The 14,596-nt window shown below is 39.5% G+C and overlaps 2 protein-coding genes across 2 annotated transcripts in view; one reads left to right on the top strand and one right to left on the bottom strand.

Moving 5' to 3' along the window:
* Positions 1-2,456: 2,456 nt before the first annotated feature.
* On the bottom strand, positions 2,457-4,841 carry LOC114434616 (protein ANKUB1-like). Its single transcript, XM_028403934.1, has 6 exons — positions 4,752-4,841; positions 4,393-4,536; positions 3,978-4,194; positions 3,555-3,669; positions 2,627-3,457; positions 2,457-2,538 (listed from the first exon to the last, which is right to left on the bottom strand). Exons 1-6 carry the CDS (start codon positions 4,839-4,841, stop codon positions 2,457-2,459), a joined length of 1,479 nt encoding a protein of 492 aa, XP_028259735.1.
* Positions 4,842-6,475: 1,634 nt separating this feature from the next.
* The window catches only part of rnf13 (ring finger protein 13), a 31,938-nt gene continuing 23,817 nt past the window's right edge, over positions 6,476-14,596 (top strand). Inside the window, exons 1-3 of the mRNA XM_028403240.1 lie at positions 6,476-6,692; positions 8,792-9,033; positions 9,198-9,278. Of these exons, the coding sequence (XP_028259041.1) occupies positions 8,920-9,033; positions 9,198-9,278 (195 nt within the window). The 5' untranslated portion in view covers positions 6,476-6,692; positions 8,792-8,919. The remainder of the gene's footprint in view (positions 6,693-8,791; positions 9,034-9,197; positions 9,279-14,596) is intronic.

A 14,596-nucleotide genomic window follows, 5' to 3' on the forward strand; every position in this document is an offset into this window, starting at 1 on the left:
TGTCACACTGTCAGCTGTTATAACTTTACCCGTGAGAATTACAGACTGCTGCAGCAAATACTGTAAAAGCTGTATACATAGTATTGTTGTCCCTCCAGTTACATTATACATTGTAAGAGTACAGTAAACAGTCTGCTTATAAGCATTTTTTTGTACTTTTTAAGAATCCAGAATCTTGTTATTATGCAAGGCAAAATTAAATGTTGTTCAGCAGCTCTTGGCTTAAGGCACATGTAACACACAAGGTATGAAAAAAGCACAGTTAAAATATATCTAAATGAATATATATAAAAAACATAGAATAAAAAGTGTAAATAAAGTGACCGCTATTAGTCGTACATATTGCAGCACTGATGTCCTAAAGTGCAGTGCAGTGATGTCAGAAATAAATGAAAAGTATCTACATTAAATGAGGGGTGACTTTGTTGACTTTAGCTTACATTTCATCTTCTTCGATACATTTCTTCATGGCTAGCAGAGGGATGGGGTCTGTGTTGTGTCGTGCCCCACACACAGCTCTGTGTGCCACAGCCTCATGGCGGACCGGGGGGGCCCTGGACATCCATGCACATGCTTCCTCCATTGCACCCATTCTGGAGCTGCCCTGACAGCGGCAGGTGGAAAACATTTCAGGAAAGTTAATGTCAGGGCTCCACATTTTAGTTAGGTGTTTTATTTGTATGTCCTGTTTTATTTTGAAGTTTTACCTTCCTCTAGTTTTTTGGGTCCCCTTGTCATGTGTTCCCTCCCCCTGCTAATTACCGGCTCTGCCCTAATGTGTTCCACCTGTATCTGGTTGTCTTCCCTCCCTCTTGTGTATATAAGATGTGTTTTCCATCAGCCATTGCCAGATTGTCTTGTGAGTTTTTCTGAGTTTCTCCACCCTTCTTCTTTAAGTACTATTCCTGTTACTGACCAAACTTGTTTTGTCTTCAATTGTATCTTGGTCCTGCTTCTAAGGCCTGCCTGACAGTTAATACATCTTCTGCCACAGAACAATGGTTGGGGTGAGGGTTAGTCACAGCAGTAAAAGCAGCTTAATGCTGGGCTGTTTACAGCCTGTGTTGGGGAGAACGGTTGAAAAGTTTCCAACTTATAAAGCAACAACAGAACCGATAAAACAATTAGTGCAGAAGTAGCCCAGAAAACAAACACCAGTAATACAATTTTGTAGTGCTGTAGATTTTTAAACTTTATTTAAGGGGAAGAAATCTCGAGTAATTAAACTGGAGAAGAACAGCAGAGAGCATCATCATATAGCCTACAATACAAAACATGACAACAGTGCAGAGGCTGCTGCAGATCTGAGCTGCCACTGGAGCTCTGAGTCACAGCCTGCCAATGAATGAGCGGCCGTTCCTACACCAAATTTTCCGGGTACCAACAACAAACAGGACAGGACTACAAGGTGTTTCCTGCATTCACTGTCAGGTCCTGTCAGAAATAAAATATGATGAAGGACATTTGTGAAAAAACGCGGTGTGGTTAAAATAAACTGTTCATTACCTGAAATACTGTTGCCAAATGATCAAGCGACATTAAACATTGGTTTGTTATACTTTTATTATTACTTCATAATATTTAATGTTCCTAGTGATGTTTTATTATATCATATATAGTATTGAGGGTTTTTCAGGTCTTCCCCTCAGATGCAGTTCTTACACACGGCCAGCAGATGTCACTCTTGGACTGTGTAAAATTCATCGAAGCAGGGTGTCATTCAAGAAGCAGTTCTTTCAGGTGGTTCACTGCTTCATGAAGCTTAGATATTAGCACCACTAACTGTTCCAGAGTGAAGGACGCATCAGGGTAAGAAGATAAGTGAATAAAGTAATGCACCAATGTTCAATCAAAATCAAAACCAACCTGGATCTGGTCAGGCTTCAACAATATTAGCTTAAAATTGTTTGTGTGATATAAGGTAGTGAATTAGGTAGTGATGGCCAAATGAATCCCCATAAATCACTGAGGCTTTCCAGCCCATTGCTTCACCAAAAGGTTCACTACTCCAGGCCTCAATGAATCAGTGAATACTGCCATCTGTTGGCCAAATGAACATATGACGGTCATTGCCATAGTTCCAACTTTTTACATACAAGTGTCAAGAGGATGTCTAGAAGTTAATTCTGTGACTGCAGAAGAAGGTGGACCCACCAAACAAAGGAGTGACATCATTTAACTGATATATATTTATATTTTCTAAGATCAGTTTTTGGATCGGAGTATTTACAAAACACTGGCTAAGACTCTGAGTGATTTTATTACACTGCCAAAAAACAATCACATAAAAACAGTTACAGAGATCTGGCCCAGCACATCATGACAGGCAGGTTAACAAACTAAGCCCAATAAACACTCCTCAGTTGTCACTATGAAGGATTCTTCATTGTACACAGTGTTTCAGGCAGTTGATTGGAGACCCTCAAGAAGACAGGTTGATGGGTGAAAGAGGAGCGTCAGGTCAGGGAGTGGACACGCTTCCTGACTAGAGCCCGAGCTATGTTAAGCTGCTTCAGCCAAGTTTTTTCTGTGAAGGCTCTATCAACAAGAAAGAAATTATTATAAATCACACGTCCATATGTAATGAACTTACCTTGCCTGAAATAGTTAAAGAAAATAAAGAGACCTGGCTATAGTCAAGCAGTATGCTGCATTTTCTCTTGCTGTCTGTCCAGAGTGGTGAGAGGACCCCTGAGATGCATGCAGACTATGGAAGGACTTCGGTGATGCACCAACAAACACAGGCCTGGGAGTGTTTTCTTTGTAGACTGGTGGTAAAACAAACTTGTCCTTGCAAATGCCCACTTTCTTCCAGTCTTTTTTCTTTGTCTCAGACTTTGCAGGTTGTAGGGTGGGTAGGCAGAGTGTCTCACTTTTGGACATGTCTTTCTTTTGGACATTAGTTTTTATTCCTCCTTTTGATTTGGTTTTAACTTTCCTGGATTTTGAAAACATCTTTGGCTGGTTGAAACCATCTACCAGCAGTGTATTCCCCAGCTGGGCTATGAGGGGAGCACCGGTATATCGACATCGGTTAGAGGCCGCTCTCTTTTTCCCCAACCTTACCCAGTGTTTTACCTGGAGATAGACTCGCATGGGCAGAGACATATTTGGCAGACATATTACTGAGCACATCTTGTTAGCTAGGTAGCGTGCACAATCTCTGTGGCCGTGCTGAATGGCAATTTTTAAAGGGTCTCGCCCTCCAGGGTCCCGACAAGCCAGGCTCATAGGGTTCCTGGTGATGAAGAGTTTGAGGATGAGGAGCTGATTGCTCTCTGCAGCAACGTGGATGGGACACTTTCCGATGTCTTGATGGGAGGTTTGCTGACACCACTCACGGTATGGATGAACTCTCACTGGCTCCCCAGCATGCACCCCACACTCCAGCAGCCATGCTGCCAGGTCCAGATGGCCTGCCCAGGCCGCAATGAACAGCGCCACCCGCAGCTGAAACCTGGGACAACAGGGGAAGAAAGATTGACTTGAATAACTGTTTTGTTGATATTAGTGATATGCTGCAAAACAGAATTCAGAGTTTTAGTATTTTCGACCTCCTCACTGGCTTCTCATCTGATAGGTAGCTCTGGACTGCATGTCGGTGGCCGTGGAGACAACACTGGAGGAACTCCACCCATCCATCCCATGTGTCCAGATGAAGAACTGTGCCTGTGATTACATTTTCAACTTCATGACATTTATATGCCATTCAAGATCAAAGCAAGCTCTAATTATACTGGTCTTTTTGATAAAGTGTTCAGATTCTTCTATTCAGTACAATCTTTTGGAGAAAGGAGACGGGTCTTAAAATAACAACATGTTCTCCTGTTAATAATGCTGAAGAAACTAGACACGATGGCACTTCCAACCTTTTGACGCAGGTATTATTATATTCCTAAAGTTAAATAGACAATTAAATTAGCTTAATTAAACCTGCAAATCCTTTACAAGTAGGAAAAGAATAAAGCCAGCTGTACCCATTCCAATGCTGTAGTCTTGCAGCCAGTTGCAGTCGTAGAGCTGCACACCAGCAGGTGTGCTGAGTCTAAACGCACTCACTGGAAGGCCACTCAGTGCAGACACCACTGTTTTCAGATTGGCCACAGATGTATGGAGAAGAGACCTGTTTCCTGTGATCGGTAATGTTTCTCCCATCACAGTGTTGAGCACAAACATCACAGGTCGCTGTTCACTCTAAAAAGCAATGAAAGAGAAACAAGTGCAGCAGCAGTCACTGCGTCAGTGCTTGTTGGGTCTGCTTCCAACAAAACCAAAAAAATAGTTTCAAATACAGTTTAAAGATTAAAAAAAAGATTCAGATTAAAATTATATAGACTTTTACAGTGTGTTCAGTTGTATTGTTTTTACATGTCTAAATGTATGTTTCAGTACCTTTATTTGGAATTGGATGATGCTGCCTCTTCTGACGCCGATGTCACACAGAGCCCAGCTGTCCTGCAGTGTTGCACCACCATAGGTCAGATGTAGGTATTGCTGGATCTGCTTATCATCAGAGAGCTGAACAAGAAAGGCATCCTGTAAAATCAATAATTAAGGGAAAAAATATGATCTTAGTACATAACATGATTGTAACTTGATATCTTATCTTATCAGACAAAGTTCTGTTTTTGGTTACTATATGTAAAGCTGTAAATAAATCCATCAGTCATCAGTCATTTTCCCTCTGATACATCAAAATGCAGTTCAAATTTAGAACATCAGTCCATTAAAGCAGATGTTACTTGTGTTACCTTCACCATTCGCTTTAAGGCTTCCACAGTCAGATCTGCATCGACGTCAAAAGGTTCACTGAAGCCTTCATAGCAGACGAAGATCCTCATCGTCAGACCCCCTTGTGCTCCTATGTGGCGCTCTGGTGAGACACAAGATGAGGTTGTGGGAGGCAGAATCCTTGTAGGAAGGGGAGGGTGAACGAAGTGGAGTTTGTCTAGTCTCATGGCCTCTGTTTTTACAGCAACAAATGTCAGAATGTTTACTCATGTAAACACAAAATTAAAATACGTATACTTTTTCGGGTGTTTTCTATCTCAGCTCTTCTAAGGTAATATTGATATCATTTTAGTTGCTGGTTATTTAAATTAAATAAATTGTGCATGTCTTTGAGCATAATAGCAGCTAAGAATTTATGGAATCAATGCTCGAAAGAATTCTGTTGATTGCCTGTAGATTTGTATTTACTTACACAGCAAATGTCAAATAGTTTACTTAAGTAAATTCAAATGTTTGACATTAACTTCTATCAAATGTTTAAGACCTTAAAGCAGGGCAGCATATCTGAATGACACAATAAGCACAGTGTATCTTATCTTTCTGCTTTTTGATTCAGCTCTAATATTGTTGTAAAGTAAGTCCAGCTTTATCATTTTTCTCCTTTATCAGTTTTTTTATCTTCTATATTGTTCCACTGCCAGTATATCTGTATGTTCTGTATGAGCCACACTGACGCACAGAAAGACAAGTCAAAGGTTTTTACAGCTGTGTTCAGTTTTATGAGTGAGTCCAAGTGAACACATGACAAACAAACTCAACTCTGCGTCTACGTCAGCTCCTCACTCTGCCTTTTATTGAGAAACAAAAGGACCGGATCACTGTTTGGTGATCTGAAATGTTTTCAAGAGTTTTATAGTTCTTCTGTAAAGATTTACAAGGGAAAGCTAATTTGCATTTGACCTTTTTAAAGCCTGAGGCTGTTCCCAGAGTTGGCTTGAAAGGAACACAGACTCAATTTTCCAGAGATCTAAACCTGCAGGATCATTTTTAAGTACAAGCATAGTAATATTAAAACATTACAGAATGTTGTTTAATCCATGAAGAGAAATTAAAGAAAGGCATATAAAAGTTCTTAGTAATTTTCCTTAACTTTAATCATACTTTGTCATTTTTAGGTATTTATCTTTTCAACATTTTGTTTTGTCACTTTATTTTTTATTGAGACTTTTCCCTTTATAATTATTATAGATGTAATATAGATGTTAAACCTGAGTTAATGCAAACAAACAGGAGTTCCTGTAAAAAAATAAATAAATAAATAACCAGTATTTTTACATGCATTTTTATATGCAGTGTCCACAGTTGTTAGACACTTGTGGACTACAACCAAACTCTGATAACAAACATGTGATCCCCTACAAAGAGAATTTACCCCACTCTCTATAGATGGTGCTAGAGATTTAAAAGTGTGTGTCCATTGGCTGTTTAGATGCATTCGTTGTGATGAGAAACAGCATTTTTTCAAAAATACAGCTTCTGTAAATGTTCCCTTCTGCTGCCAGTTAATCTCCTAATGCTCCAATGCAGATGTAATAAAGATGTAAATGTCGGGTGGGAAGCTCAGTTCATGTGACTATGAAAAGCAGTAAATTGGTGTCATCACGTGGATATGTTTACGTCTGGAGTCACTTCCGCTACAAGGATGACTGGCAGGTGTTTCGACCAATCAGAAGCTGATAGAGGAGCAGCGTTTGTGGCGGAAGTTTGCGCTCTCTCACATGAAAGAAGGAGCTAACGGGAGGGGATTAAATTGTAGCGTTTATAATCTATCTCTAACGGAATGAGGTACATCTGAAATTATAGCTGTTGTTCGTGTATCCTAATACAACTCACAGTGCAGGAGAGCAATGGTTCCAGAGTCTAAATTCATGGACAAAGGTCACCTACGAGCAGGAAAACAGGTAAACATCCAGGAGAAGCAGGCTATCTCCCTCTGCTAGCCTCATGCTAACTCCTATAGGACGCTATGTTTTTGTCGTTAGCTGCACACCTAGTCTGCACTGTTTTATTTGTGTGTTTAGCTCCGTTTTGAAAACGTGTATATGTGTAAAAGTACATCAGTCCTGTCATTATTATTGTATAAACTGACTGGTCGGAAAAACCTTTGTTATAGTCATAGATTTTGGGGATCGTTTGTTATGAATGATGTTGCTTTTACTTCCCCTTTGAGGTCTTTGTCATTTCGGTAAAAACGTATTGATTAAAATGCTCCTTAAGACAGTTCGTGATACTAGTAGCAATTAATAAAAATACACTGTAGTAGTATGATGACAATGTATTGTCTAAAAAAGAATAGAAGTTTGGCAGTTGTTTTAATGGAGTACTTTTATGTATCGTAAAACAATATTTTTATGTTTTTTTTGCTTACAACTTAGACCTGAGACAAAATTAGGATTTCATAACAAAATCTGATTTAAAAAAAATGCTGTCAGTCAAATTAATCTTTATTTATGTATTGTGTCGTTGACCTGAATCCCTGGCTTTGTCTCAGTTCTTTGGCACTGGGGGGAAAAAGAAAGACTATGCTGTATAATTTGATTTTTCAATTTTATGGCAGATGGAAACCACAGATGTAGCTATTACTGTGAGTTACAATGACTAAGCAAAGTAAAGAAGTGATTTAGGAGAATGCTATAATCATACATCGAATTGGGTGATTGAACAGATGTACTATCTGTGAGTGGACAAGTCGTTTCTGGTTTTTGGGGCTCTTTTTTTGCTATTCTATAGTGTAGTTACCAAAATTAATTTATTGCATTCCTAATTGTCCTGTAAAAAATAATTAAGCTGACAGATAAAGGGCATATTAAATGACAGTTAAGCAGTTTTTGTTTTGTGATTGCTGTATTACTATACTGAAAATGGTATGGGAGGCGGTTATGCCCTCATACAAAGCACATCGATGTACTGGAGGTGCTCAGTAAAACCCTGTATTATGGGAAAAGGCACAGCATTAACAGGACACTGAGGATGGAAAGTTACATAATGGCATAATGACATTCCTGTTTTACACAGATGTGATTAGAGCTCAGCACTACATCTTACTTTTAGTGTCAATTGTGAAATAGACTCTTCAATAAACAAAATTACTTGCCATTAGGTAAATGTTGTAAACTATATCAGCTTTGCAGTAAAGCAGTGTGTTTAATATAATCTTAGAATCTGAAGGGGTAAAGATTATTTTGAACATGTATTGTATTCCTAAAAAATATAGTTGTTATATATTTCCCTGTTCTGAGCATCACTACACCATTATTATAGGTTAATTATAATGGGAACCAATAACATTCATAAAAAGTGAAAGTGAAAAAAATGAACTTTTAATGACTAGATACAGCCCCTACTACTACTAGACATTTTAATACAACACAAAGACCACAAATACTGCTTTCCCACTTTGACAGCAACACAGCTTTATGATAAAATTTGCCAAGCCCTTAGCTGTTGGTTTCATGTGCTGCTGCCCAATTTGTGCACTTGAACCCCAATCATGCTTTATACTGCAAACCGTATTGGCCAATTCAAAGTCATTTATTAGAAATGTGGCCTGTATCAGTTGTGAAATGTTCACAGTAGTTGGAGATGACTTTTCTATGGACTCTATTCATGCAAACAAGATGTATGGATTCAATTCACTCAAAATTTTAGGGTATCTGACACCTGACACGTCATAATTGTGATCTAGATTGATGCTCTTGGGCAAAGCACTTTAACAGATTGAATTAATTGAAAGGATTCAATGTAAAGTACTGTGAAGTGCTTTGAGTGCCTTTGAGTAGGTAGGAAAGCGCTATATAATTACAGACCATTTTACCATTTACCATCAAGAGTAATGTTCTGATTCTGATCTGAGGAAGTCAAAGAATGTTACCTCGTGCCTGTTTTGGGATGTGTTTCCCAGCTTGTTCAAGTGACAGCTGTCATGTGCTTTGTTACTGCTCTCTATAAATATTATTGGTGGGTATTAAGACTTGTAATACAAATATCTATTTCCTTTCAGGTGTGACAGCAACTGTTGGTGCACAGGGGGTTCCGCCGCAGGCCAGCGTGAGTCTGTGTGTGTTTATGGTTTTCGTTGAGTGAGTGTGTGTGTGGCTTAGCAGCTGGGGGTCGTAACGTGATGCCAAGATGCTGCTGTCCCTGGGAATGCTGATGTTGTCGGCCACACAGATATACACCATCTTTACCGTTCAGCTCTTTGCCTTTCTTAACCTGCTGCCTGTTGAAGCCGACATCGCTGCTGTGAGTAACTGTTCACACAAATAAATGTGGAACTTAGTGAAACAATATAATTGTGTAATACAGTTTATATGTTGACAAACCTCCAGTTTGTCTATTCAGTTTGAACCCCTTACTGTCCATGGATATATTAGTGCACAAGTAATTGGAATTTTTTTATTCTTCAGTACTCATTTGACAACAAAACTGAGAACTTTGATGATCTTCCGGCTCGGTTTGGCTACCGGCTCCCCAGCGATGGACTGAAGGTAAATATGTTACAACTCCATACAAAAGAGCTGTTAAAACTTTGCTAACATTAACTAGCCCTTAAAATTAGTCACCAGCTGGACTGCAGTGAAGCTCCATCAAGGTTTAATCATATACAGTGAAGCTGCACTCAAACACTGCTGTTCTGTGTCAAAGGCTGTAATAATGTGTGTTGTTGTTATGAGGCTTCTGTACAACACCCCACACCCAGCAGCCCACACACTGGTTGGTCCACAAAGCTCACAACAGTAGGGATGATTCATGTCTGCTATCTAAGCTGGTTATTGTGGCATTTCCCACAGTGAAGAGCTCACTTGTTGTGTTTGTCGTACACACAAAGAAGCAAGCTGATAGTGACATGCCTTGCGATGTGTTTGTGTGTTGTGTAGTTTCAAATTTGTAGTTTCTGATGTCTGAGTTCAAGGGTGTCTATTTTTTAGCAAAATTCAACCATTCAGATGTTGTGACATAACTTTGCTAATGTTGCACGAGTGCTGGCACCAGAGTGTATTTTAGGAATTGAGATGCTTAGTAGCTTCTCACACTTTGAGCTTTAAACACAAGTTTTTAATATTTTTGCAAGGTATTTTGTAATGGTATTGATCATCATGTGATCACTGTAAATGTTTGCTGCTGGCTAGCCTTAGTAATAACTTTCATTCCTAGCTAAAGCTTTGCTCTGTGCTGTCACCATACGCAGTATGAGAAAGCTCTGCAGTGTGCGCTATCATTTGTATTAAACAAACATTGAAGTGTGGCCACATTTTCATTGCACTTTTTAATTTGAGGGCTGCTGGCCAACACACACACACCAAGTTTCCAAAAATAAATCGACTTTGTTGCATAACTCATGTTAATAGATAGTTCATTTATTGATTGATTTATTCATATGTACATTCCTAACCATGTTTTGACAAAAGCAGGGATTAGGATAATTGATAAAATATGTGTCTTTTTTTTTTTATTTATTACTTACCTCGGCTTTAAAAAAGGCGTTACCTGTTTTAATTTGGCTTTTCCTGCTGCTGAGCAGCCAGAGCAGAGAGAGACCGAGTGCCATGTGGACATGCTGTCCTTCTCGATGTGGGTTTGCAATTTCCAGCTGCACTAATTGCTTTTCAATATAAAATATCACCATGTTATCAGCAGCAATATCACAGAGAGAGGCTGCAGTAGAGGGTAACTTTTGTTTTTCATAACTAAGGACTAAGGATGTGTTTGGCTCTGATTTATGTAGTTAGTCATAGTTAATACAATGTTACACATCACTGAACGTACCGGGTCCTTACATATTATTGGTGGAACGCACCTGGCATGCATAAGTTAAAAATAGTTTGTCTGTAATACAAGTTTACCAGTACTGCAGCTGTAAAACCTCTAGACGAATCTCTGCCATCACATGGCAGCACAAGCCTGCTTGTCTCTGGAGGATTCCCCGCCGGGCAGCAGGCTTCAAACAGAGCTTTTGCTGTTCCCAGTTGCACTACCCAGACTGTTTACTGTTGCCTTGGAAAGGCCACTCTACACCCAATGTACACCCACTGTACACAACAACCTCAGTTTACTAATTTAATGTTAAAAGCCAATGTGACATGACAGCAGCATTCAGGATTTGCCTGTATTGCCTGTGTGTTTTAGTTGTGAATACACAGTGGTTTTAACTGATGATAATGTTTAACTAAATGGAATAAGTGCAATAAGTTGCAGTAATGTTCTTGGATGTTGACCTCTCAGGCTTTTGTTTTTTTGTTCTAGTTTTTTTTATTTCATTTTTGTACCCACTTTCATTTCCACAATTATAGGCTGATCTGTAGATGAGATGCCTGAGTTTCCTTTGGAACATCTGCGGTTTGGAAAGTGAAACAGTTCTTTCCTTCATAGTTCTAAATACAGAAACTGAGGATTTTGTTTGTCAGAGGAATGAGGTGGGCATACGTGGTTCAGCTTGTTTGGAGTATGACAGGTGGACACAAACAACACAGGAAGTCAATAATCAATCATGGTTAGTTAACACGTTCTCACATCCACCTGATACATCATGGTTTTTTGCTTCCTCTCCTGTTTTTCTAGTTCTATCCTACAGACTACTGAGACATGGAGGTTGTGTAGGAGCTGTTAATGTTAGCGAATGCTTGTATGTCAGTGTTTACTGGCTACTTGCCTGGTCTGTGCTGTCAGTCAACAGGAGTGATGGGAAATGCAGCAATAGCAACTTTATAAGGGATGATCTCAGTGTAATTCTGACTTCATGTAGTCATGTAGATGAAGGACCAATACATTTAATGCCTGACTCATCTGTCTTGTGTCTGGTAAATGGAAAGCAATTAACTAATTTTAGCAGTTTCGCAGCAGATGATACTAATTCCTGTCACTGTCCTGATGACTTATGCAGCCATTCAAACTGCTTTTTGGAAGAAGGGCTTTTCACAATAACTTCCTTCCACACTTCCCTGATGTCTGTTACAAGACATTTACAATGACTTCATCCTGTGATTCAACAAACATGTGCAGATGAGAGAGCAGCCAGGCAGTGTTGTAATCTTTACTACTGTTCTATCTTTACTAGTTTTATGTGATTTATATGATGTATAGCTTTCTGACCTGAACGATACGTCTTTTAAACTTCCTCCCGGACATCACAATGCAGCAATTTGTTAATAAAATGAGGTTTAAATAGTCTTATTGGCTGCTCAACTGTCTTTCTCAAGTTTCATTTTGACTGTCCGCTTTCTCCACCCACATTTCTGCAGCAGAATGAATTTTAAACTTCAAGCATCTCATTTTGTGGCATTTGTGTCCAGACTGAATGCAATAATGTGATAAGCCTCTGTAAGAAGGTGAAGGGTCAGTGCCACAGCAATTCGGCTACTCAATTCAGTAAATATTGTCAGTTATACTGTAATGGTAAAATGTGCTGTTATGCTGTGTATGTTAGTGTGAAACCAGGCTCTGTCGCTTCACCTGCTTCCTGTTTTGGTCAAACATGAGTTCAGGGTTTTTTGAAGTGGTTAAGGCTGGTTCAACTGGGGAATCTGAGCTTTAGTGAATCTGAGTGAGGAGTCACACAGGCTTTAATCAGCTTACAGGAAGCCTCAGTCAGGCTACAGTGAGTTATTAATTCCTTTTGTTTTTTTTCTCCATTTCAACCCAGAGCAAAGCTGCAAACAAGCCGTATAGTGAGATTTTCACTGACAGGATTAAATGAAATCACTGTGAAATAATTTGAAGTAGTTCAACAGAGGACATCCCTCTTCTTTCTCTTTTCTTCTGCTACTTTTATAACTAAAACACCCTCATGACTACCCTCACCCCCTCTGGGGAAGAATTGCAGCATACTTTCTGCTCAATTTTTTTTTAATTTTATTTGATAATGATTATGAACAGTTTTATTATTTCTTTTGTTGAAACTATTCAAAAACAGGTTATGCTCGGGCATTATTGTATGTATTTCAGAGCATTTCCCAACTTTCCCAATAATACAATAGCAGGGAAGGTCCCTCAGGGAAATTAGGGTGCCAGCAGCAATACAACACCGACAGTAAGATGAAATGATGAAATGTTGGTTTATATACATTCTGAACCTGCATCAGAGGTAGTAACAGTGCTGTATGACCACTGTTTGAAAGGACACGCCAGGAAGGTAGAATTCATACAATATAAAAATGGACCCGAGGCACACCTCTTATTGGTCTTTATAGCAAAAATCTCTGTCTGAAAGGGGGGTACTGATTGGTTAACTCCACATCATGGTCACCTTCACCTGGAAGACAACCTGACAGTCAACAAAAGAAAATATCATCTTATAAAACTAGACAGAAGCAAGACAAAGAAGGAACTTATTACCATGCTATACGGTGCTAATAAGAAATAAAATGATGAGTAAGGAATGGGCGAAGTGAGAAGTGCATGCTTTGTTGGAATCTGTTTTATTAGGTCATGTTTTTCCAGGTGCATCCTACACTGCAGTGGAAACACAAAAGTCAAAGGAGCTGTTGCTATAAATGACTGTGGCAGCTTGCATCAGCCTGTAGTTCCTTTCCTCTTCTTCACTCTACTTTCTGGCATTTAGCGCTACTTGCGCAACCTTGTGTCAATACTTTCCAACATATTAGCCTTGTTGAATGATATGTCCTCACTGTGTTTTTTCTCACTTTGACACCTCTACCAAAGTTTCCCTTATGCAACAATGGGAAATCCATGTGCAATTACAGCTATCATAGAAAGATGAATATCTTTCTTAATGTCTTCTTTATGTACCACATAAGCATGACTGCACAGGCATTTCCTCATTTATGGTTCTTTGGGAACAGGTTGTACTTACAGCACTTGAAGGGGCACAGATTCATCTTAGTACACACAAACAATAGGTTCACAAAACCATAGTATGTTAATACAGGACCATCAAAAATGTCTTAAAAGCAATTAGCAACTTGGAAGGGTAATTATGTAGGACAAGTACTGGGGTTTTTATTGATATGTTCTTCCAGACAGAATTTTCATCTCCTCTCAGCCTGTGTTTTCAGGATCCCTCCTCCTTCCTCAGTTATTTCCTGTCTCTCAGTCTGCTCTTGTCTCTGCATTCTGCAGTGCTGGCATGTTTTTTTGGGTACATGTTTTTTCCCAGCCATTAGAGGGCGCACTTGTCACTAGTTTCAAAGTCAGGAGGAGCAGGAATGTGAGGCAGTGGCACAGTGATGTCATTTAGCTGCAAGGCTGGACTGCACTGGAGGCACCCAGAGGTGACGACGACGAGGACAGTGGGTGATTCCTCACGTTTTCTACCATCTGATGCGAGATTTCACAAATTCCTCTGATCCCTGAAGTTGACCGTTTACTTGGCAACCAATAATAATAATTAACCTACATGCACAGTCCATTTAGTAATCTTTTTTTCCTTTCTGTACTGTACAGTCTGTCTGTAAATGTGTTGATGCTGCTAGCAGACATCAACCTTATGTTTGTGTGTAAAAGAAAGTGCTGACTTTGACATAAACGGCTGCATTTTTTAAAGCAGTAGTTGTGTGTGAGAGAGAGGAAGAGACAGAGAGATGAGTCCCAGAGTCCCTCAGCAGTCCACACTTCCTGTCTACCACCCTGGCTCTGACACACACACACACAGCGGTGTGGGTTACACTTGCACAAGACCAGTGGAGCTTTTGAAATGTCTGTAACATCAGGTCACACCCTCCTCACGTCTTGTTTATTTTCCTTTCATCCCCTCTTCCCTGTCTGCTCTTAGCCTTTCTATTTTTGTCATTCTCCATTCATTTTTATTTCCTGATTCTCTTCTTATGTCTGTGGCTATCTAATTCTCTTT

Source organism: Parambassis ranga, chromosome 4 (assembly GCF_900634625.1).
Source record: "Parambassis ranga chromosome 4, fParRan2.1, whole genome shotgun sequence".
Lineage (NCBI taxonomy): Eukaryota > Metazoa > Chordata > Actinopteri > Ambassidae > Parambassis > Parambassis ranga.